At 48.4% G+C, this 24,780-nt stretch overlaps 2 protein-coding genes across 2 annotated transcripts; both read right to left on the bottom strand.

Annotated features, from left to right (window-relative positions):
* Nucleotides 1-705: 705 nt before the first annotated feature.
* Nucleotides 706-6,935, bottom strand: Gdf2 (growth differentiation factor 2). The gene is made up of 2 exons (XM_034497487.2): nt 6,392-6,935; nt 706-3,307 (listed from the first exon to the last, which is right to left on the bottom strand). Exons 1-2 carry the CDS (start codon nt 6,732-6,734, stop codon nt 2,364-2,366), a joined length of 1,287 nt encoding a protein of 428 aa, XP_034353378.1. The 5' UTR covers nt 6,735-6,935; the 3' UTR covers nt 706-2,363.
* A 5,612-nt stretch (nt 6,936-12,547) lies between these two features.
* Gdf10 (growth differentiation factor 10) lies at nt 12,548-24,568 on the bottom strand. The gene is made up of 3 exons (XM_034499242.2): nt 23,973-24,568; nt 15,323-16,251; nt 12,548-13,515 (listed from the first exon to the last, which is right to left on the bottom strand). The coding sequence occupies exons 1-3, from the start codon at nt 24,277-24,279 to the stop codon at nt 13,324-13,326; spliced, it is 1,428 nt and encodes a 475-aa protein (XP_034355133.1). The 5' UTR covers nt 24,280-24,568; the 3' UTR covers nt 12,548-13,323.
* Nucleotides 24,569-24,780: the final 212 nt, after the last annotated feature.

Genomic DNA, 24,780 nt, shown 5'->3' with positions numbered 1-24,780 from the left:
ACCTCAGCTTTGTTCTCTATGGAGTTCTTGGTGGGATATGATCCCTTGAGCCAGGCAGGACTGATGTTCTCCAGAGCTAGAAGATCCAGGAGGCCAGAGTGGGTGGTACTAGAGTTTGGGGCCTTCCTCACAGGTGATGGCAGTTGTTTCGAAGCTAGAAATTGGGAGTGGGGGTGAGCAGAACTTTGGTCTGGGGATGGAGAACAGGAATGAGCTTATGGGTAGGGTTTGGCTGGAGAGATGGGCTTCTGAGCATGACAGTGGTGGACAGACACTGGCAGAGACAACCTTGCACACTGGGTAGAGAAAACCCAAGGTTATCTGTCCTCTATAGAGAGACATTCTTCTCTGAAGTGTGTGCGTGGAGGAGGGGAGAATGAAGTGGGGCAGCTAACTTCCAGCAAACTTCTGTCCACATAGTTGCTCATGGCAGTATACGCAAGCACTTGTATGCACACATGTGTGGGAGTGTATATGTGTACACACATACACACACACACACACACACACACACAAATGTGTTCACTGACCCCAATGTGCAGCTGCCACACACCTTCACCCTGTGAAAGCTTCATGTCCTTCCCCTCTGGCTCCCCTACCCCAGGGAAGGTAGAATGGCACATCTCAGGGTTAACTAGAGCAGGATGGCAATCCTGAGGAACTGGAGAGCTTTTAGCTCTGACCTTGCATTCAGGAAAGGCACACTCCAGGCATTAGACTTTATTTCTAAGTAAAACTCTCCCTCTCCCACACACAGAAACATCACTGGGACTTGAAGAGGACGTCACCACCCACCACCATCTCTGAACAGCACTGCCATGACATGCTGCCTGGCATGTATTAGGGATTTATCTTTTCTCCATCTCTACAGAGTTAAACATCAATGCTCCGTGGTGTTTCATCTTAATGCTGGTCAATGATTCCATGCAAACACTCAGTGCAGATCATTTTAAAAGTTATGTTGGAGCATCAGTCAATGAGAGTGGTCCAGATCTTTTGAAGTCCTTTGGGGCCTGGATAACAGAGGGCATCAAGGTCTTCCCCACTCCTGTCAGTCCTATGCGCCACCGGGAGAGTCCGATGGGAGGCTGAGGCACAGCAATGGCAGTGCCGTTCTCCCTGGGAACACACTCCTCAAGGAAGCTGGCTGGTGCAGGCAGACTCAACAGCAGTCGTGAGGAAGATGAGGAAGCAGAGCTCTCTTTAGGTTTCAAGAGCTCTCACATGTAAGGCTGAATTTCTAACCACTGGAGTACAGGTCACCAGGGAAGGAAAATAGTTAAGTTTCATAGTTAACCAGAAGTGCATTTGATCCCAACAAATCCGAACCCCAGCTTTGTCCTCTGTGGGGTCCTTAGGGCAGCAGATGCTCCTGCCTGGGGAGCTGGCCAGACAGAGTAGATAATTTCAGAGGCCCAAATCATAGGCAGTCCCTCCCAGATGCTTACAGAACTGTAACAAAGGATTGCAAGTGGCCTTGTATGACTCCTGAAACTCCCGGGGACTGCACCAGGGTCAAAGTGGCTCGGGTCACAGTGCACGTCAGAGGGCTGAGGTCCTGAACTGCCTCTGTTCTGTGGTTGCTTGGGGGATATTTCTTCAGGGGAGGGGTTATAGCATAAATCACATGACCACAGAGTGAGCACAGGCATGGAGCAAGGAGATCATGTTGGAATACAGCAAGCAGCCTATTCATAGTGGATGTATGGACCTGGCTCAGCCCTGCCTGGCCTCATGCTGGGCTTTCAGTATCTAGTGGTTCCATCAATACACACTGATCTGCTAAGCCTCATGGGACACTTGGGAAGGTCTCGGACTTTGGGGCCCCACAGATTCAGGGTAGAATCCTACCTCTGAGTCATAGTAATTGGCTTGCTGAGTTTTGGTCTCTATAACTGACAGTCAGAGGTTGCTACACACATCTCAGTGGGGTGTGGGCAGTGACAGGAAACAACAGCTGGAGTCCACTCCTTCCTTCAGTCCTGAGGTTGCTGAAACGAGTCTCGGCTTCCCGGACCCTGTGACTCCTGTGACTCCTGTGACTCTCTGCACATCACCTGTATCTTCTGCTAGTTTCAGCCTGGTTTTCAGCTGTCTCCAGATCATCTTCTCCCAGTTCCCTTTTTGTCATCTCCTTTCTACCCATCAACCCTTCCAGGCTCTCCTGCTCTGCCCACAGACCTGCATACCCTAGTCATTGTCAGTTCAGCAGAGGGACACACTGGACACAAGAAGGGCAACTGGCTCTTTTTCTTCTCCAGGATGGTTTCAGATCCACTTAGGCACATCATGCCCAGGAGGATGCAGGACCTTATCAGAACCTCCTCCCTGTCCTGTATCCCCACCCTGGGTGGCTGCAGGGACTACCTGCACCCACACTCGGCCACACTCATCCCCTCATAGTGGTACTTGAGGGTTGGCACCCCCATGTCGTCCTTGTAGAGGATGGAGATAGGACTCAGTTTGGTGGGAACGCAGCAGGCTTTGCCCACCTTAGTGGGGAACTTGAGGTGCACCAGGGTCTGCACGATGGCATGTTTGGTGGGCGTCACGTCATCAGCCAGTGGGAAGAAGCAACCTCCTTTACACTCGTAGGCGTCATATTCCTTGGGTGCAATAATCCAGCTGTCCCAGCCGATGTCCTCAAAGTTCACCCTGAGAGAAGTCTTCTGGCAGTGGCTGCTGGCTCCAGTGCTCCTCCTCTTTCTGGCTAAAAGTGGTCCCACAGCTGCGTGTCCATCCAGACCCTCTTCCTCATGGGTCTCACCTGCCTCCTGGTAAGCACTTTTGGATGTCTTCACAAGCATGGTCTCCTGCTCATGGCCAATCATCTCTTTCAGCTCCAGTCTGGTCTCTTTGGTCCCATTGCTGCGGTCATTGGAGAAGACAACAAAGAAGGGCAGGTTTTTGGAGCCTGGAGGGACACTGATGTCCAATGTGTCACAGCCCTCCCTATGGTTCTGCACTGTCACCTCTAGCTTATTTTTATTGGTCGTGGAGTCGGCCCTGACCCACCGCTTCACAGCACTCGATACTTCCAAGGTCTCCCAGCCCTCATCCTGAATGTCCTGGGACACCAAGAAGGTCTTGGTCCCCGAGGCACGGTCCCAAGTCTCATCAGCATCCAGAACATCGTATACGACCATGTTTCCTTCCAGGCCATGAGTGGAGTCCACATGATTTTGACAGGACACATAGAGACGAAGCTCAGCCCTGGTGATCTGCTCATGCCTAGGGATGGAGACGTTGAAGACCAGAATGTGTTTCTGGAAGGGGAAGTCCTCTGTGGCAGCTGTCGATATAGCATCTGAAATGCAAGCATATCAGAGGGCCATCTGCCTGCTGTCCATTTTTATGATACCAAAGCCAAACTTCATGGTTTGCTACAAGGGACATCTAAGATGATAGATTTTGTCAATATTGCTCCATTCTGTGTCATTTAGAACCTTAGTAGAAGAATATTTGGGAAGGTTCTCTTAGGATTGTTCCAGGAAAAGCAGAGGCAGATGCCTCCAGCCAGCATTAACAGTATCTATTATTTATTGAGCATCTACTATGAGCCTGGCCTTACACCATGAGTCTGGGAGCATCTAGCTATTATCCCAGCTTTACACATGTGGAGATTGGTATCCACAGCACTGAGTGCACAGCATTGGAACTGTCAGACTGCACACAGTTAATTAGCATCTGCACCTAAGGCAAGACAGAAAATACATTGTCAGCTTTTAGAATGAAAACGCTACAGTGCTGGTGAGGGAACATTGAAGTCAAATATTTAATCAAAAATCAAAATAAAAATATTTAGAGCAAGCCAAACATTGCAGCAATGGAGTATTAAGTAATTGCAACGGGGTTAATAGCTTCCATAGAAAGTGAAAGTGCATTTTTTTTCTTTTAGAGGAAAAAGTATCTTCATGCCAACAGCACGTTGTCATGTTAGACAAAAAACTGGGGATTTTCTCTTAGCCTCATAACTGCTTCCCACTTCTCTTGGGCTGTGGCTTGACCACAGACATTACCATTTGTGGGTCTGTGCCCACACTCCATCCACTCCATCACTGCATTATCCTTGGGAGACATGTTCTGATACACCCACTAGATGCCTGGAAGTACAGGCAGTTCTAAGCCCTGCACACAGTGTTCCTTCTGTATGCATGCATGCCCGTGCTGATGTGCAGTGTGTGAAGCAGGCTCAGCAAGAGCTTAGCCGAGAGTAAAGAAAATGGGAAGTTTAGAAAAATATACCTGTGACAAAAGTAACTTTGAAATTGAATTGTTTGTTTCCGGATTTACATTTAATAGTTATGAACCACAGTAGAACTACAGAAACAGGCCTGTGTTCTCTCAGATTTGTGGGGGTGGGAGTGGGGTAGGGCTGTGGGTGGGGCTTCTGTATGTGGAAGGATGAGCAGAGACCCATGTTACCTTGAAACCTAGCAACTGGTCTGAAGATTGGAGGTGTCAATCCTGACTCTGTCCCTCATTGGGCTTGTATCCTTGGGAATTTTTGAGCTTTTTGGTGCCTCAGTTTTCTCTCCTGTATAATAGGGCCCATCTTACCATTTTATCAAAGTGTCTCGTGAAACTTACAGGCCAATCATGAGCCGATAGCTGATGCTCAGTTAATACGTCTGCACCCCTCCCACCCCGTGCAAGCCCAGTGCATATGATAAAGCATGTAGCCCTTTACACTGGCTCTCCGTGGTCTCCTCGCTCATCACAGATGCACCGATCCAGCTCCTCAGGAATCTGGTGAATGCTGTGGTATATCAGACAGAGACAACTGTGTACTGCACTCATGTCCAAAAGTGTCCTCACTGAGGCTCTCTCTACAGTGGCTGTGGGATCGCTGCCAGACACCAGAAATCACACGCCCATGGGGATTAGATGGATGCTTCCTAGGTCATGTGTGAATGTTGTTGATGTCGCTGCTGCTGAGTGCATGGAGTAACTGTGTCAATGATGCATATGTAGGGGGGTTGGTATCTCTGGCTGGGTTTCACATTCTGGCCTGTAGAATATGATGACTTAGGCCTTCAATTAAAAAAAAAAAAAAAAAAAAAAAAAAAAAAAACAGAAGCAAAAGAAAAATAAATCCCCTAGTCAGAAAATCCTAGACAATCCTGGGAGCCTGGTGACCTGAAAACTTTATGTTCTTAAAAATGAAGCCATATATATACATATATGCATACACATAATGTATTTATAATTACTTATTATAATATATTTAATAGTATTTGTTTGTTAATATATATTAAATAAGGCAAGTTTCCTTGAAATTTCTGTTGGGCAGTCAGAAAACTCAGCAGCACTGAGCATGTATGGTGGTCACAAGTGTCCTTAGACACACAGACTCTACAGGATGGACAGATCTGACCAGGCCTGGCTGTGGCCTTGAACTGGACCCTTGGGCATTTGTGTCTCTCTGGACCAGAAAGAGAGAGGCCCTGGGCTCCTGGTCCTTCAGAGAAAGATGCCAAAACAAGAGAAGGGGAGCTGGTTCTATGCAGGAAGTAGGGCCAGCAACGTGACCTTGCAAAGGGTGCCTGCCCTGGGTTCCTCAGCCCTGACAACCCCAGCTTTCTGTTCAGTGACTCATTCTATCCAGATTCTGCTATTCTGTGAGTTGTTAGTTACAGACCTCGCCTCCATGTTTACCATCTAATCTTCCTAAATCAAGGCCTCTTTACACTGAAAACATATCAGACAGACACACTGCCTACTGCGCTGAGGAGATTGCACCTCAAAAATAATGAGGGCCTCTTCTGGTCCTACTCGGTTAACATTTTAAAATATGGGTCTAAAATGCACTTTATAAGAGAGAACCCAGTTTTCCTTTAAAGTTGAAAACATACAAGATTCAGGTAAACAAATGATCTATTTCTAAGTCATAAGAAGACAGGAAGGAAGAGAAGAAGAGAGGAAGGAAAGAGGAAGAGAAATCAAGTGGAAAGAAAAAGGAGGAAAGGGGAGAGGAGGCGTGAGAGAGGAGGGAGGGGAAGTGGGAGAGGAAGGAAGAAGAGCAAAGGAGGCTGAAGCAGAAACAGGGAATTGAGAAGGGGGGTTGGACAGAGGGAAGCAGAAACCTGGCAAACCGGATACCTACGGGGTTAACTGTGGATGTGCCTCCAGGGAGGAGCCAGGCTGTATCGGATCATTAGTGTTGATGGACAGGACCCATGATTTGCATTGCCCTGTAGGGAAGCCATTAGCCACATGCAAATGATGAACAGGAAACTCGTATTTCCTTCCTGTTTCATTGAGAGTCACTTCAATAGAAACCTGAAGATCTGCTTGTGCGCAGTGGCCATCCCATGTAGCAGAGCCACTTCCCTGAGGGGGCAGCGGGCAGTATGTCCCACCCCATGAAACCCTGGAGGCAGCACTATACCTTCCACGCTGAAGCTCCGCACGATGTTGGAGGCAGGTGTGGATGACTTGTCTGTAGTGTATCTGTTATACAAGTCGATCATGTACTGGGGTGGCTCCGCTCTGGTTTTGTCCTGGGAGGGAATGCCACTCAGGTTAAGGCTGCGCAGGAAATCTACCTTCATGTTTTCCAGAAACATCTTCAGGTCAAAGACACCCTCCTCTCCACCTCCAGACAATCCCAGAGAGCTGCGGGCATTTCCCCCAGGGGATGCCTGCCCCCAGCTCTGCAGCGGCTTCTGCTGAGTGGAACAGGCCAGCAGGAACAGTGTGAGCAGGGCCACCCGGTAGGCCTCAGGGGACATCTTGGGCCCTGAAGGGAGCCTGAGGGGCTGTTGTGGTCTGTCACTAGGTGCAATGTGGAGCCCAGGAGGAAAAGGCCCACATTGTTCTGTTGACTGCTTAGCAGGGAGCTTGGCTGCCTCACGTTCTCCCCAACAATCCACAATCCTCTACTCTTCTTATCTGGGTGTGGATGCTGTGCTCGGACCTCTTATCTAAGGCAGCTCTCTTTAATGAAGACTGTATAAACATCTGACAAGCACTAGGGGCTGGTGGGAAGGATGCTGACTACTGTAAAGGATCGGCATTTCTCCGGAGGGTCATCCACCCTAATTAGGATCTTTGTTCATTTCCTTGCTGGCTTGGTTCAGCAGACTCTCCAGGCAGGGGCATAGAGACCTTATTTTGCTGGACCACAGAAACAAAGAATTCAGAAAATGAGGCTGGGAAGTTCCCCAAATATAGAAAAGCTTACCAAATACCCAGAAGATGACACAAACTGTGGGGGTCAGGAAGGTGATGTGATGTGGAGATTGCATCAGGGTTAGATGAAGTCTGGTCCTTATGGTACCAGGACCCGGCAGTGTATCTAGGCACTGCCATCTGAGGAAAGAGCTCCTGAGTACTGAGAATGGAGTGTGTATGGGCCCAGAATATCTAGTGGACCAGTGACTTCCCAGCCAACACAGATGATAGCTCCTGTCCCAGCTGTTTCTCCAAGCTGTGGCCTCAGCCTTTTCAGCCTCCTTTTAGAAGATGTGTTTGCATACATGTAGGCCACTGCCAGCTCCTGACAGTGGGTAGTTATGTTCAAGCCTCCCTCCAGTCCTGGCTATGACTGTGTTGGGGGAGGAAGCTCTGTGTCTAGTCTAGCTGCTCATTAGTACCACAAACATATGTATCTGAGGCTTTGAGCTCCAGTCCTGACCCTGGTATGTGTGGTGCTGATGTATGCAAACACACAAGGGTCAGTGTGTGTGTGTGTGTGTGTGTGTATGTGTGTGTTTGTGTGTGTATGTGTCTGTGTGTGTATGTGTGTGTTTGTGTGTGTATGTGTCTGTGTGTGTCTCTGTGTGTTGTGTGTGTGTGTATTCAGATGGTGACATGGTTCATGTCATCAGGAAGGCCACCTGGGTCAGAGTTCTCAGCCAGGAGACCCACAGAGAAGTTGGAGCTCACCGGAGCAGCTGGGCAGCTCTGAGGCTGATCCTACACCCAGAGATGGCTTCTAGCCTGTGAAGGCGGCTTGAGTTAGCCCAAAGACAGTGTTTAAAGGCTGTGTCCCTGTGCTTAGCCTCCATCTGTTTCCATCACAAGTAGCATTAATCAAAGCGAAGAAAGAGGACAGTTAGAAACATTTGTGATGTGTGGCAGCCTACTTCAAGGAAGATGGGGGGTGATATTTTGGGCTGTCAGTGCTCCTGGGGAGAGGGAATAGAGGGCCAAGAAAGTTTAAGACGTTGCAGAATGGGCCACGGCAAGCTGTGGTCAGAGATCTCAGAGTGGGAGGGTTGAAACCAGGAGCTGCCAGGGAGAGCTTGTACCCACCCTTTTAGAGACACAATGAGGGGAGAAGGGAAGGGTACAGCCGAGGAAACGCCGCCTGGGGCTGAAAGAGGAAGTGTGCTGGGCACCTATTCCATGTAAGAAGGGTAAGGGCTGGGAAAGATGAATGCAATGCATGCTAAGCCCAGGAGATGGAGCTGAAGCTGCAGAGCCAGCCCAGGAGGAGCTGGAGAACGAGGTCTGTAGCTCCATGATGTGCCATGGCCTCTAGGATCAACAGGACTCCTCCACACCCAAGAGTCTGAGCACACAGACCATCCGAAGCATAGTGTGTGCACTAGTGTCTTATGAAGGCCACAGGCCATTTCAGGTTTGATGCTGAGAGCTGCTTGAGCCAAGGTCCACATGGTCATCACTACCAGTGAATTCTCATCCAGGGGCCCCTTCTATGTGTGTAGCAGAGTTGTCTCCATGACAGTGGACACATTCACTGCAAAGTAATATATCCTCCTAAAACCAAAAGGCAGTAACATTCTACAGTCCCAAGAACCAAAAGGTTCCAGAACTTTACCTAGAGATGCATGGGTTCCCTGAGGTCACTCAGTTCAACCTGTGTCGGTTTGGAGATAGTTGTTTGGTAGCTTGCCACTCAGCTATGTCCTTGAACATATATACCCTCTAGAAGGAAGATATCTTAGAAAGTAGCTCATCAGACCAATATCCAGGGTTTGAGACGCTTTAGATTTGGCTCTGCGTTTACAGAGCCCAAGAGCAGAATCAGGTACAACCAGGTGTCAGTCTGAGGTATTCTAATAAGTACCTGTACATGTCTTCATCATTCATGAAATACCACGAGAGCCTCCAGATGCCTCTGCCTAATGTTTCTTTTGTAGTCAAAATGGAGATGGAGCTTCTGTGATAGAGACACAGATGTCTGGGTAGAGGTGGGAGGGCCTGAGGATGTGTCTTCAGAGGAGGGGGGAGGCCAACAGTGGGGTCAGATAAGAAGGAAGAGCTGGACTTGGCTGGAGGAGGACACCGCAGTTACCACCTGCATTTGAGCATTTGATGTTGGTACATGAAGGAGGGCAAGGGGTGGCCTGGGTGGGAGAGCAGGAGGAAGGCAGCTGGCAAGTTCTGGCAATGAGCTGTGCACCACAGCACTGAAATGAGAGCTCAACTTAGTTTATTCTGCTTCTCCAACATCTGGAGACGCGAGCTTTCACAGATGTGGTCTCCGTTCTACTTGCCAAGCTGCAGGTGCTCATTTGAGCTGCTTCCCCTTCCCTGCCTCTTGCATCTGTCATGAAAGTCTAATCCAGTCCTAGGCTCTCTCCTCTAATCTGAGCGAATGAGTTAGGAATGAAAAGGCGATGAGTAACTCTATTTACTTATTCAAATATTTAACATTGGTTGTGTGTCAAATAACTTGCTAACCTATACAGCTGCCTCCCCTCAGATCTACAGATTCCACATCCTTAGATGCTATCACTCTGGGATTAAAAACAATTGAAAAAAAAACTCTGCATCTGTATTGTGTATGTAGGAGGTTTCCCCCTAAACGACACAGTGTAACAACTTGGTGTGATTTGATTTTATTTTAAAATGTATTTTGACTTCCAATGGCCACATAGAAACTGCACAAATATGTAAGGTGCAATGTAGCATTTTCATTCATACATACAATATAATGATTTGATCAGAGGAACATGTATTTTTCATTTCTGCATTTCTTTGTTATTGTTTTGTGCTTTAAAAAATATTTTCATTTATGTGTACATGTGTGTGTGTGTATGCCATGTAAGTGCAGATGCCCAGAGGCCAGAAGAGGGTGCCAGATACGGTGGAACTGGACATAGAGGCAATTGTGAGCTGTCTGACATGGATTGCAATAGGAACTGAATTTAGCTCCTCTGAAGGAGCAGCAAGTGCTCTTAGCTGCTGAGTCGTCTCTCCAGGCCATTTAATAAAAGAGACTTAACCATCCTCAGATTTTTGTATATGTAGGGGAACCCTGGAACCCACCTCCCACTAATTCTGAGGGACAACTGCTATTTTATGTTTCACTTCATAACTCATACAATTCTCCTCTTTCATCAAAACTTCTGTGCTCAGAGCAAATGCTTGGCAACACTACAACACACACACACACACACACACACACACACACACACACACACACACACGTACACAGAAAGAAAAAGAGATCCAAAAACCACATGGCCACTAGCAAATAAAGGCATATTTAGCATATGAATTTGAACGTGTGCATCAAAATGACCTGCTAGCCTCACACAGCTTTCTGCTCTATTCTGAGCCTCAGTGTTTCTAACCAGTTCTTAGGCACTAGTTGGCTGCTTCAAGAACTTTCAGAGCTGCAATTCTAAGCTGTGTGCTCTCTGGGCACTGTCACAGGCCAGCCCAGTGGCACAGTGTTTATCATGGGCCAGTTGGAAGCAGGTTCTGTCTCAGCTCTCCCTGCCTCCAGCTACTCCATGCAGCTCCCAGGGTGATGTATTTTTTGTTCCTCTGAACAATGGGTCATGGTTTGTCTCTCAGGAACTGGAGGAAAGAGAGAAATGTCCTCAGAGTGATGTGTTCTGAAATGTGACATCTGAAAAAGAGGCTGCTTCACCATCTCCTTCCACTGCTAAGTGGGGATCACTACTCATGTTTCCAATTTTCACCTCAAAGTCACCCTGACATGCCCAAAACATACAGGACCCCTGAGATGCCCAAAAGATACAGGACCCCCTGAGATGCTCAAAAGATACAGGACCCCCTGAGATGTACAGAAGATACAGGACCCCCTGAGTACTATGTGTCCTTTACAAGCCTGACCCCCTGCCTACGTCTGGATCCTAGTCAAAGCTTCTCAGGTTGCCCTGATTCATCCTAGGCATCTAGAAACAAAGAAGTTGAGAGGTTGTAGATCTTTGAGAACCCCAGTGGTCTCCCAGAAACTATAAATGTCAGAAAGAACTAAATGAAGGTATCATAGCTATGAGAATGGAGCAAGCAGTTCAATGGGAAAAAACCTGACTGAAGAAGGTAACAGCAGGCTCTAATATTTGGAAGAAAGGGCAGAGTCATTTCAACCCCCAGTATTTTAGTTTATTTTGCTATTCACATAATTATATTCCACCGTGTTCCAACAGTATTTGACATGGCAAGCAAAGCACCAAGTCTGCAGGTCAGCTTGAGACATCCACACCGTCTATAACAGCTCGAAGGACTCATTTAGCTTCATGGGCATCCTTCCAGGGATCAGGGACTAAGGTAGCATGTGTTGGTGGTCATGGTCCTGCCTCACCTGGCTAATGGGCATGGATATCTGAGTCTGCAAATGTCCTAGAGCAGAGGGTGGGATACAAGGATAATGACAGACTCCATCAAGTCCCCTTTATGTCTCTGCCACTTACCCATTCCAGATGCTCTTGCAGTTCACCCAGACCACAATGCTGCCATTTCAGCCTTCTTCAGAGGCTTCCCAGGCTTCCCACACCACTGGGCTTCCTGAGCAGAGGGCCATGGAATCGGGAGGTGGCAGTTCATGAAGGAGCAGGCTGGAAGCAGAAGTTGCTGCTCATCCGTCTCCCCTTCCCTAAAGCCGGACTCACTGAAGGGTTTTGCAAACAGCAGAGCAGCGCCCAGCCCCAGATGGATGTGGTGGTTGGGAGAGGGGTGGTGTGCACAGTTCCTTGTCTCCCTCCTTGCTTCACCTACATTTCCTGGAACACTACCTTAGAGAGCATTGAATCCAGCAGCCCCCGCTGCTTCTCAGCTCGCCCCCTTCTTAGCAAGCCTCGTGGCTGTAGGCCACTGTGGTTAGTTTCCAGGCCAATGTTGTGCCCTTAGCTCTGGCTGAAGGGAGTGTGGTGTGTCTGTCTCAGACTGCACCCGTTTTCTCCTTAACAATTGCCCAGCTCAGGACTTCCAGAATAACCACTGTAAGGAAAGAAAATATCATGCCAATGCTGTTCCTACTATAGTCATTTGGGACAGGGATGCTGGGAGACAGCTGTGTATTTCCCCCAACACACAAAGGAGATCATCTGGCCCTTCTTGTTCCTCTTGAACTGTGGAGCTCCTGAGATATTCCCTAACTGCATATGTCAAATCTCCTTCTGCTCTTGTGCTGACCTGTCCCTGTCACTTAATACAAAAGCTGCCACAGACACCTGCCAATCAACTAGATTAGGATTTGGAAGAGACTCTAGGATGTCATCTGTGCCACCCTGGAACCATGTTTCATTTTGATGCTAGCCCAGGGTAGGGATTTACAGACTGGATAAGGGAATAATCAGTATTTTGGAATGGTGACATTCAGTTTTTCCAGACACCATTGTACCTTTAATTTATTAGCTTTCCATAAAAACACAGAACACTCACAATCTACAGTATACAAAGTATAATTTACAAAAATATAAAATCTTGGTTATTTTTTTTAGTATTCCAACATATTACTGTATGTATTATATCCATATGCATGTTTAAACAACCCACACCTAACTTGTACTATTACCTCTGTGGGGAATGGGGTCAACTCTCTGTTTTGCTTTGAAATAAAAATACATATATTAAAAGAGGAAATCAATCTTGATTACATGTGCATATTGCATGTATAAAAGCGTGTGTAGTGAAGTGTAAGAGGAAATTCCCATTCATGCCATGGTTTAGGTCCTGTTTTTAGTATGCAGCCCGACGGTTTTAACATAAGCATTTAAACTGCAATAGCTAGGGAGTGCCCCAAGATTTGCATAGTCTTTCCAGGTTTTGAGAGGACAAATGCCTGGAGTTGACACTTGTGGATGCATGCTATTCCTAAGCCTTGAAAAATGTGGGCAGGGATGATGGGCAAATTGCAGACCACAGTTAATTCCAGATTCCTTCCAGGAACTCAAAACATCTTTACAGAGCTATCACTAGCAAGGAAGAACGGAAGAATTCGTTTGCGGCACAGTGGACAGATCTTTCTTGATCCCAGTGGGGCTGCTTATAAGCTCTGTTTAGCACCTGGAACTTCCCCGAGTCAAGTCCTGGCTCCAAGACTGCCACTCTGAAGGGCAAGGATGAAGCAGGTCTGCCTTCCATCTTGAAGCCATCTTACCGACAGGCACAGGTCTCTACGGACATATTGGGGTACACTTTCAGAACCACATTCCGATTCTCATCCAGGAAAAGGACTCCAAGAGAGTTCATCTTGTCTGGAACACAGCATGGCTCTGGGATGCCAGGGACAATGCCCACAGCTCTAACAATGCTCTGGATAGTGGCATGGTTGGATGGGCGGACAATCTGCAAGATGAGAAAAGACAGTTATCTCAGAGCGCGTGGTTTATCGCTTCTTTTCGAAGAAGGCTATATAATTAGTGTACTGGAAGAAAAGGCCTCTGCCCAGAGCTAGCATGTTCCCTCTGAAACTGTTACAGGCTCAGTCCTGGTGCCCCTAAGCCTGCCCACTTACTCTAGATATTTTAGCTGCTACATGGAACTGGCCACTTGGGGGCGCCTGCTAGAAGCACCTGGAGCTGGAAGGAGGCTTTTGCAAGGGAAAGCCTAGAATCATGTCTCATTCAGTCAGCAGACATGCCTCCAGCGTGACCCTGGTTAAAACCAAAATAATATGCTTGGTGTGGCACGGGCCACAGACAGGCATTTTAATACGTGTTTGGCTTGGGGTGACAGGTGCAACAGTCAGGCATCTTCTCGTTTTTGATGTCTTATTATCTTATATTGACAAAATGACCTTCATTGTACTGACACAGATAACATGGCTTAAAATGGCCAAGAAACATGGTCAAGATGTCTCACATAGGAAGTGGCCTAGCTTGGAAACAGTGGGCACCTCTGAAAAGATGAACACAGACAGCCAAGTCATGGGCTTCGGCTCTTGGCTGGCTGACCAGAGCTGTCGCAGACAAGCCCTATGCTGTTGCAGAAGAGGGGAGGCAGCAAGAGAAGGGCAAGAGAACCCGCATATGTGGGTTTCAGCTGACTCTCTGAAAGTGAGGAGGCAGCAAGCCAGGCTGATAATGCAGCAGCTGTGAGCCCATATCTGTCCTGGTCCCATGCAAAGCCCTTCAGCAGATTCTCTCTCTCTGCCAGCTGCCTCCCTTCCTCTGTCTTGTGCTTGTGCATGCATGGATGTAGAAAAGCCCCTTAATTTCAGACAGATTATATGACCCACATCTGGGTCTGGGGTTTCCCACTCGGTCTGTTTATTGAGGTTCAAATTGGATTTATGAACTAACTTTCCTTCTTGGAAGACATACAACAGAGGGTTCTGCAGAGCTAACTGAGGGGGAAACTGCTATGGGTTCTGAGAGTTGACAGCCTACTGCCACACAAGTTGCAGCAGGGTGATGGATAGATGGAGTTAACCCAGCCTGGAGGAAGGTGAAAACTCAGGGTCAGGAAGATAAAAACAGTCCGGGACTATGTAGCTTCTAGATTTCTGTGCACTGTGAAGGATGGTTGGACCACTGAATGTGTCGAATCAGCGACAGCTCACTGGGAGAGCCACTGATACCCAAAGCAATCTAATCACTGGCGTCAGGGCTCCTGGTTCAGACGGGCTAAACAGGAGAGCCTTGGTCAGAAAAAAAAGTTGGATACCTGACTTGTCCACCAGGGGGCAGCACTGACTCAATCGCTGCCGAAGGCTGCTCTGTGGGAATGCCCCCCACTCCACCCACCCCACCCCCCCACCCCCCCCCCGCTTCAGGGAAGAGATGCCTTGGTTTTAAAAACCCAAATCCAAATTCAAAGCAAGGTATAGTGGAACATATCTCCAATCCCAGAAAGCTGGGGGTTAAACAGGAGGGCTGAAGCCAGCATGGAATACATGCAAAGACATGGTCTCACGGAAAAGAAAAGAAAAAAAAAAAAAAAAAAAAAATCAAAGCCAACTCTTAAAAAGTACCATGATGCCAAATATATCCTAACAGATTATGGGGACATCTCTATCTGTTTCTGCCTCAACAGACAGGCGATGCATCATTTCTATTTTGCAAATGATAAAACACATCAGGCCCGTAGAGGGGTGGCCAACTGGGACAGAGCCAAGGTAGAATGAGACGAGATCAGAACACAGAGGTAGTACCTTAGGCATGGGGAATTCACAGGCCCCAGCACAGTAGTAGGCATCAAAGGATTTAGGTGAGATGATCCATTCATTCCACCCGATGTCTGCAAAATCCACCTTCAGGTACCTCCTGGAGCAGACCCGTGGCTCATCCCACTGCCTCCTCCTGGCTTTCTGCATGGTCTTCTCATCAAAGTCCAGCACCTGCGAGGAGCCGGTGAATGTATCCTGGTCCTTCTTCTTGCGGTCTTTGCGTCCGGTGCGAGGTTTCAATGCCCGGAAAGGACTGGACCAGAACTCGTGCTTGTGGAAATGCTGGGCATGCAGGGCAGGCGCTGGTCTTTCGTCCAGCCCTGGCAGTTCATTGTCTTGCAGGGGTTTAGACACCTGAGCCGCTCTGCGCACGCGGGGATCAGCTGAACTGTTGGGGGCTGCTCCAGTCTCAAAGTCTCCAGCCGGAAATGGGTCGTACCTCTGGAGCGTCACTGCTACACTGTTGGGCTCCGAGATGGCCAGGTCATTGGCATAGACAAGGATATAGGGCATGTGGAAACTGGGCCGTGGCACTCCGGGGTCCTTCTCCCCAGAATCCAGCTGAGCAGAGAGAAGCAGCTCCCCATCCCTACGTGCAGCCTTGATGATTGAGGAGATATCCTTGGCCTGCCACAGGCCACGTGGTGGAGGTGTCAGGGCCATGGCCCCGCGGAGCAGCCCCTGAGTGGCAGTGTTCTGTGAGAGACTGCGGAAGATTAGGTGCAAGCGTGCAGGCAGACCTGGGGTCAGGAGGCGGCAGGATGCATTCTTAGCTCGGGGCTTGCAGAGTACTTCTCGAGCCCGGGGCCACCGTGGAGGTTCCGAGTAGAAGTGGAAGGTGGCTGTGAGGATCATTTCTGAGTCTTGCATGGAAGTCAAGTTGAAGAAATATACAGGCTTCTGGTCAATCACTTCTGCAAGGGAAAGACAAACCACGACCCATTTCATCCTCTTTTTCATCCTCTTCTCGGGTTTCTGCCCAGAACTGGGAGAGCAGAACAATTCCTATTGACCCGGCACTCTAGCAGGGCCCACTTCTCTTCCCTCCAGCCTTGTAGTCCTCACACTGAAGGTGTGAAGGCTACTCCCCCCCAACCCCCCGTTGTTACCCTCAATGAACTTGCACCACTGAGATCCAAAGGGAGGGGATTGTCTTCATCACATTGAGAGGAATCAAGATGAAATAGGGAGAAAAGGAAAAAGAGGAGAAGCAGAGAGAGAGAAAAGGCAGGGAGGGAAAGACAGAAGGTGAAGTTCAAGTGTATATAAGACACTAAGGTTCCCGCTGTTCCCTGCTTGCCTTCTACTGGCTGTCAAAGAACAAGTGAGCATCGCTGACAACTTCACGAAGAGCTCGAGATAGCCTGGGTTAGTTAGTTACAGGACCTTCCGCAGGTATTTGCACAGCGCCTGTGCCATGCAGTTTTTAAAGGCAACTTTTGTTGAGCGTGATCACGCTTCTAAATAAGGTGAAATAGGTGATCTTCACTTTTTCCTTGCTGCAGTTTTAGCACCTTTTAAAGTAATATAGGATTAAAAGCAGCCATTCAATGTTTGTTATGTCCCAGGACTTATAAATTGTTATTATTATTATTATTATTATTATTATTATTATTATTTATTATTATTTATTATTATTTTATAGTACTTGGGAGGCAGAGGCAGGTGAAGGTCTATGTAGCCAGCCTGGTCTATATAGTGAATTCCAGGACAGCCAGAGTTACATAGTAAGACTCTGTCTTGACAAAAAGGAAAGAACAAAAAAAAATGTTTTTTTTTTGTTTTGTTTTTTTTTTGTTTGTTTTTTGTTTTTGTTTGTTTGTTTTTTCGACACAGGGTTTCTCTGTATAGCATTGGCTGTCCTGGAACTCACTCGGTAGACCAGGCTGGCCTCAAACTCAGAAATCCGCCTGCCTCTGCCTCCCAAGTGCTGGGATTAAAGGCGTGCACCACCACTGCCGGGCTTTTTTTTTTTTTTTTTTTCCCAAGGAGGTAGCAATATGGGGACAACAGTATGCTACTCCACTCCAAGGCTCACACTGTCTTCTGGAGATGCAAACCCAAGCCGAGGAGAGCCAGGCACACTCAGCACATCTGCTGGGAGTTTGGGAAAAGCTCCCACTTATGCTTTCCTGGGCAGCCGGAAACCCTTTCCTTCTCTCTTGGTCTTACTAGGTGTTCTCCAGAGCCACCTGCATCACCCCAGCCTTGACAGCAATGTAAACTCTCTGCCATGAGGAAGTCCTCTCTAAGTTTCAGAAGGGAAGGTCTTTTATCATTTCTACCTTGGTCACTGAAGATCAGGGGAAGACCAAAAGCAGCTGAGTAGATTTCCTCCTCCTTCTCCAGCCAGAGTTCTACCTGCTTGGTACAGCTGGGAGAGGATCAGAGCTTGTAAGGTGTATACTGAGGGGGTGTTATACTCCTCAAGAGACAGATCGGTCTGTATGACCCCCATTTGTAGAGGATGAGCTGGGTTTATCTTTTAAGAACCATTGGCTTAGGGCTGGAAAGGTGTTCAATGGTTAAGAGCACTTGCTGCTCTTGTAGAGGACCCAAGTTCGGATCCCAGTACCTACACAATAGCTCACAACTGTCTGTAACGTCACTTCCGTGGGATTTGATGCCCTCCTCTGGTCTCCTTGAGCGCAAGACATGCATGCAGATGTATAAACAAGCACACATAAACAGAAAGTAATAATAAAACATTAAAAAATTTAAAATCCTCCAAAAATCTACTCACTAGCTGAATATGTTGTTTCTATTGGGAAGGAAGCACAACTCTATTGGGAATATCCAAATCTTCATACTCTTATTTATTTACTTTTACTTATTTTTCTCTCATATATTACATTGTGACTGCAGTTGCCCTCCATGTATTCATACTCTCTTAATGGACTTTGTAAAGAAGAAGAAAGGGGAAACACCTACAGTAGGCCGAGTGAAGGCTGCAGATGTTACCGTACCTGGTCCTCACACTACCAGCAGACAGGTGTACCAGCCCTGCCACGTGTGAAGTGATGCTGGGTCTCCAGAACCTGGCCTCCCGGAACTCTGTGGCTTTGAGTGCCATGATGTGGAGTCCTACCTCCAAACAGGCATGTCAGGGGGTTAAGAATATTGGGGACGTTGGGGAAGCACTCACCTCAGAGGAGGTATGTGAATGTGCAGAACTACTTAGCTGGAAACTACAGGGAGGTCTCCCTGCTCTTGGCCATGGCCTGGGACTCCTGCACAGTGTGCATGTAGACATCAAGGGGAGAGCCTGTGTTACCTTCTGCCTCCTGCTCACTGATCTATGTTCACGAAAGCTCACTATCTGCAGGTCACACCCCTAAGCTAGAAAACACCCTAGAAAACAATCTCCAGACCCTAGAGTAGAACATCATACTGTAAGTGTTATTCTTTCATTACTCTTCTAGGGAGACTAGACTCCTCAGCTAATTTGATCCTTGGAGGATTAAAGAAATGAGTCATCCTGTATCCTTATGATAGGGGATGCACAAAGGTATTCCCATGTCATTTTCATTTAAAGGACCAAGGATGCCAGGGCAAGGGTTTCCTTTACAAACTCAAACATGCTCACTATCACTTGGTCTCTATAACATCTGACTTGGCAGCTTGTGTTTGCCTTTAATCCAGTTCAAGTATTACCTTGTTAATTATCCTGCTCATTGGTCCAGAGTGGGGAGGATCCTTCATAGGCCAGGTGAGAAGGAAGGATTCTATTACACTTGGCTTGAATGCATTTGGGCAGAGGGAGCTCACCCCTCACTGGGCAACTTACTCAAAAAGACTCTCCCTTGTGGGAGATGCTGAGTGAGGTTCAGATGGGACACCCCCATCCCCAGATTCAAGTCAGGAGCTTCAGGCTGTGGCTGAGAGTCGGAACACCTCTAATGTTTCCAGCTAGGTAGGGGCATAGGGCACCAAGGAGAAAGCAAGAAGACAAGTCCGCTAACCTATAACCTGTGCAATAGCCTTGTGTGTGCCTCCTGTCTCGCAGTGTGGTGCTTGGTGTCTTGACAAAGGTAGTGCTTGGGAGCCTCTTGGGAACACAGAATGGTAACAAGCATAATCATTCTCAGGGTTTGGTCACATTAGGGCTTTACAGAACCCTGTCTAAGCAAGGTACCAGATTATGGGAATATTCGAGCTGTACACCTCTCCTGTTCAGGTTCTGCCACTGAGTTAGAGACCCTTTACTAAGTCCCCACTGGAGGTCCCAGCCAATCATCCCAACTACTTCTGTCCTCCCCACCCCAGGTCCCACTCTACTGGCCTTCCTAGGAGTGGCATGTGTCAGTAATGGTACCTTTGCCTTCATCGCTCTCCTAGGAAGCAGGCCTCTTCCAGATCTCTGTTCATATGGTATCACCCTTTGGCTCCTGTGGCTGAAGACCCACTCAGCACTGTCCACCCTGACTTTGTCTTCAGGGCATTCCTGATATCCTGATGTGTATTTGTTTGACACTATATATCCTTCCAGAACGCATTTTCCAAGAGGACAAGGGCTTTGCCAGATGTACTTCATGGGGTATCTCTAGATCCTAGCATAAGCCTAAGAGCTGCTGCTCAGAAACAGATGTGAACAATGGGATTCCTAGTGCATACCCTGCACTGTAGGAACACCTGAAGGGGCTGGGTCAGAGTGGCTCTATTGCTTCGGTTAACAAAAGGGGAGTTCTTGACTCATCAGAGAGAGCAGGTAAGTAGCCTAATGTCCTATAGCTGCTGAGAGCAGAGTCAGGTGTGTCTTTGGGTGTTTCTCACCTGAAATGCATGCCCTTTGCTCCCCAATGTGTTCTGTCTATTGTCATGATGTGCCTAGGAGAGTAGGCACACCATGCAGAAGATGCTAACTTCTATACATGCTGGAGTTAGGAGGTAGTGGGTCAGTCCCTTGTCAGTAGAGAAGAAGCAGGCCAGGCCTGTGTTGAGTATCTGTTTCAGGCTCTTTCTGAGCCTTATAAGCCATCTAACTCTCCAACAGAGGCAGAGAATTCTCTCTCCTCCTTCCCCCCTTTGGACATCAAAGCAACCCCAGTCACTTGTCTTTGTAGATGCTGCAGCCTTTTCATCATGGCTTTCTTCTGCCCTGGCCTCCAGTGTAACAGTTACCTTATAATTGTCAACTCTTGATGTCAGACACATGCTTCAAAAGCATCACCTATGAGAAATAAAGGGTTAGTATCCCTGCTATGTAAGAAACCTCAGCAAAACCCTTATGAGATCATTTCCTGGGAAGAATTGCAGAGACCAAAGGGCACAGTAAACACCTCAAGGTCAGTGGTAGATGGGAATACCTGCATGCAGAGAATGCAACCCTATTAGGTTAGTGGCTACATGCCTGCATGTGTACATATGTCTGTAGACATATGTGCATTTTTTGTGTACAACTTGAACGAAATACTATTTTAACTTTGCTTCTCTTTGGATATGTGATTAGGAATAACTTATGTTTGTTATTGTATCTTAAAAAAATAAAGGACTTCTCTCTTTTCTTCTCACCCCACCCCTTTCCTTTCTCTTTGTGCCCCGCCCCCTTCAGGGGTACATGTTGGATATCATTTTATTCTCAACAGGCAAAATTAAAGCTCTCTGGGATTGGCTGCAACCTGCATATCTGCCTTTCCTGTTTCCTCCTAACCAAATAAATACCCAACAGCTCTACTACAACACGGACTATTTCACTTCTGTAGCCTCCCCTCCTGCTAGCTTGCTGTGGTCTTCTCTGGCTGTGAGAACCTCCCCGTTGTCCAACCTCTCCCTGTCAGGGCTTTGGGGACCCTGCTGAGCGTCCTCAGCCTATCATTGCTCTATCACATCTGTCCCTCGGCCCTATTCTTTGGTTCCTCGTGAGAAACCAGTATTCTATGCATCTGTGTGCCCTCCAAATGAAATGCTTAGGAAATGCCCCATGATATGTTTCGGATTTGGTTTGTTTCCAAAGGCAAGGTGTTTAGTCTTCAGTGTGGCACTATTTATGGCTACTGGGATCTTTAGGGGGGGTAATCATTAGGCCACTGAAGATACTTCTCTTAAGAAGGTCTTACTTAGTTCCCAACGGAGGGGCTGTCATGCCTGGCTAAAAGCTACCTGTGCTCCCCACTTTCTGGTTTTCTGTCTTGCCTCCTGATCAGTCCTCACAAGTCTTCCAGCCAGGATGCATCTGTTACACTGAGGCATAACCCCAGGTTTACCACCAGAAACATTACCATCATGTTTAGTTTTTCAGCCTCTGAATGTGAGCCAGATAAATCAAGTTACTCAACTCCTGTTATTTTGCTACGGTGACAGAACTAGAATAAACACACGGGAGAATGCAATGAGCATTGTCTTGGTGGTTTTGACAGCTATGTATTTTTGGGAGATCAAGAAAACTAGTTTGGTGTGACATTGGTGGGTATCAAGCTTGGGGTCTGAGAACTGGGTAGGGTGCTGCCAACAGGCTTGGTAGCTCACACTCAGAACCTGGGCCTCCTATAGATGAGGGTGAAGCAGCTGTAACAGGTTTTGGGATTAGGTGCTACCCTGGGGAGGCAGCAGAAACCTGGCCATGTGGAGTCTACTGGGATTGGTAGGATCCAGGATCAGGGCTGTGGCAAGAGGTCTATGCTCTGCTCACAACACCCCCACAGACTCCAGATCAAGAGGCAGGAGCATCTGAGACTAGTTCTGAAGCAATGTAGATGAATCCAGTCAAGGTACAAGAATCAAACCCTGACTCAGTGCCAGGAACAAACCTATTCACTGCTCACCCTGTCACATAAGAAAAAAAAAAACAAAAAACCTCAGAACAGGGAGGTGATTGCTATGTCCCATAGCACACAGCCAGTAACTCCTGAAGTTGAAACTCACTCTTTAGTTTGTATCAAAAACCCAAATAAAGGGGGTACTTTCAGACATTTCAAGACTGCACCAGAATTCTGAATTCTTAAACCTGTCTCTTCAACTCTGCTGCTCCTCTCCCAGGCGTTGTGCTTTAGTTCTGATGGAGAGAGGGTGGCAGTGAGAACAACTCTCATTGCCCCATACGTGCAACAACCTTCTCTCCTCTTCTGACTTTCTGTCCTTATCTGTAAAATGGGAGTACTGGATTTAAGGTGCAGTCCTCAGGCCATTAAAATGTTCACTATTATTTTGTACTAGGAAGTATCATCACCTCGGTTTGGTGAAAACAGACAGAACTGTACCCCCTCCGTAACTGGGTTGCAGCAGATGTTTTCGCCCAGTGGATATGCTCGCTTCTTGTAGTGGTGACCCATAGGACCTTTCTCTTTGCACTTCAAGGTTCCAGGAACCAGAGTTAATGAGCACCAAAGGTCAAGTGCAAGCCTATATGAACACAAAGCACGAATCACAGTGCTTTCTGTTCCTGGCATTACAACACTACCTCATCTGACCAGGGCTCTGAGCTTACACTATTACTCCATTTCATCTTTCTTCCATCCCCAAAAGGAGATGCTGCTATGTACTGGCCATTTTATAGAGTACAAACAAGTCCACATAGTTTTAATGATTTAACTCAATCATACCAAATGTTTCTTAAGTGGCTTACTTTAATAATGTTTCTCCAGAAATGAATGCCAGGTATTGAGTAAAAGGTTCCAGGGAGGCCAGAGTTGGCCTAGAACCTAGGAACACATTCTGGTGTGATGAAGGATGTGCTCTTTGGAAGAGATGCTCCTTTACCCATGTTATGTCTGAATCGGAAGCCAAGATGGTACCCAGTGAGCAGCAGGTGGGAAGCTCTGAGGCTATACAGTTCAACCTCAAAGTTGGCTGAGGCTTGTTCTTATCGACCTTGGGAGAGAAGACTGAAGGATTTTTTTTCCCCCTGGGAATGGCCTCCTCCCAGACAGGCCTGCAGGAGACCCCTGCCCACATTTTCTAGACTATCATTCTGAAACCATGAGCAGTCACCATGACAACCAGGGTCTTCTCACCACCTGCTTCCCAGGCTTCACTTCCTCAGCACTTGGGGGGGGGGGTTGCTGCAAGGGCTTCTCAGTACAAAGTTGGTAGGCAGGGGCTCAGAGCCACCTTCCCTAAGAAGAGGGTGGAGGGAGCCTCTGTCAAGTGGCCTCTGGCAAGCTCTACCCTAGGTGTGAAGAGGGTGAAGTGGAGCATGGGGCGAGGTGCTTCTGGACCTTTCCTGAAACCTGTCTTCTGAGGTTTTCAGTCTTGAGGACACAAACTCTTCTCAGCGCTCCTGGCTTTCTTGCTACCTAAACTATGCTTCCTATTTGGCCTCAGTGCTTGGCACTTCCACCGGGGCTGCCTTGTGACCCACTGAGCATGCTCTCTGTGACCCCCCATACAGCAAGTGCCAGCACAACTAAGTCACGGATCATTCTCAGCCCATGTCCATTCCCATTCTGTGTCTAAAGCCTTGGGTATATGCAGACCTTTGTCCAGCTGTTGTGCTGGCTCTCAGGGGCAGGAGGTCTGCCACCACTTTGGTGTTCCCACTGCAAGCTCTGGCCTGGTACAGAGAACTGAGTGGATTTGTCAGTGGAAGAATGAATTAAAAGTCAATACAAGAAAGGAAGGGAGAAGAAAGCTGCAAAGGAACAGAGAAGACAGATAAGAGAACTGATGAATAAGGTCTCCTGGTGCATCCTCTACTTACCCAGCCGGGCACGGAAGCTTCGGACAGTGTTGCCTCCTCCCGGTGGAACACCTCTTCGGTTGTACTTCTCATAGAGCCTAAGCATGTGGACAGCGACCATGTCCTGGGCGCCTGGGCCCAGAGCGGCTGCCGCGTCCCCGGGTGACTGCTGGGGGTCCCTGTCCCCCTGCAGACCGTCAGCTGCAGAGGGCAGTGAGGACCATGAGGGGCCTCTGTGGCCGCAGCCTGCACTCCGCAGCAGCAAGAGCAGCGGCACCATGGGCAGCAGCTGGGACCCCAAGCTGATCCGAGCAGTACCTGGAGCCATGGCTGAGTGACGGTGGTGAAGGGTCTGAACCCAAGAGGACAGAGAGGGAGGGCTCAGTGTTGGCTGTGCACCTCGTCCGCGACTCGAGTGTCCGTGTGGGACCAGGACAGTCCGGATGACCCAACTCGAAGTGGCGAGATTGGCCCGCGGTGGCAGCGCTGTGCACCGAGCATCCACACCACCGGGCCAGCGGTCACAGCTATCCTGAGCCGCGTGGAGCTCAGCCGAGCCCGCGCCGGCGCGCTCCCTTGACGGCCTCGCGCTGCAAACTTTGCAGCCCACGGAGCGGCGCCCGGACTGGCGAGTTCGAGGGGCGGGGCGGGGCGGGGCGGGGCGGGGCGGGGCGGGGCGGGGCGGGGTGGCCGACAGAGCTCTGGGGGGTGGGGGAATACGGCTGGGTCCCCACTCGCGGTCGCCCAGAGCCGGTCTGTGGCCCCGGTGTGCTGTGCGTGCGTCCCGGTGTGCAGGCGTGCGCGCGCCGGGGTGTGCGCTCGCGAGTGT

The sequence above is a fragment of the Arvicanthis niloticus genome, chromosome 3 (genome assembly GCF_011762505.2).
Source record: "Arvicanthis niloticus isolate mArvNil1 chromosome 3, mArvNil1.pat.X, whole genome shotgun sequence".
NCBI classification, from domain to species: domain Eukaryota; kingdom Metazoa; phylum Chordata; class Mammalia; order Rodentia; family Muridae; genus Arvicanthis; species Arvicanthis niloticus.
Note: the sequence above shows the minus strand (reverse complement) of the source record. Positions and strands in the feature narration are given on the sequence as shown.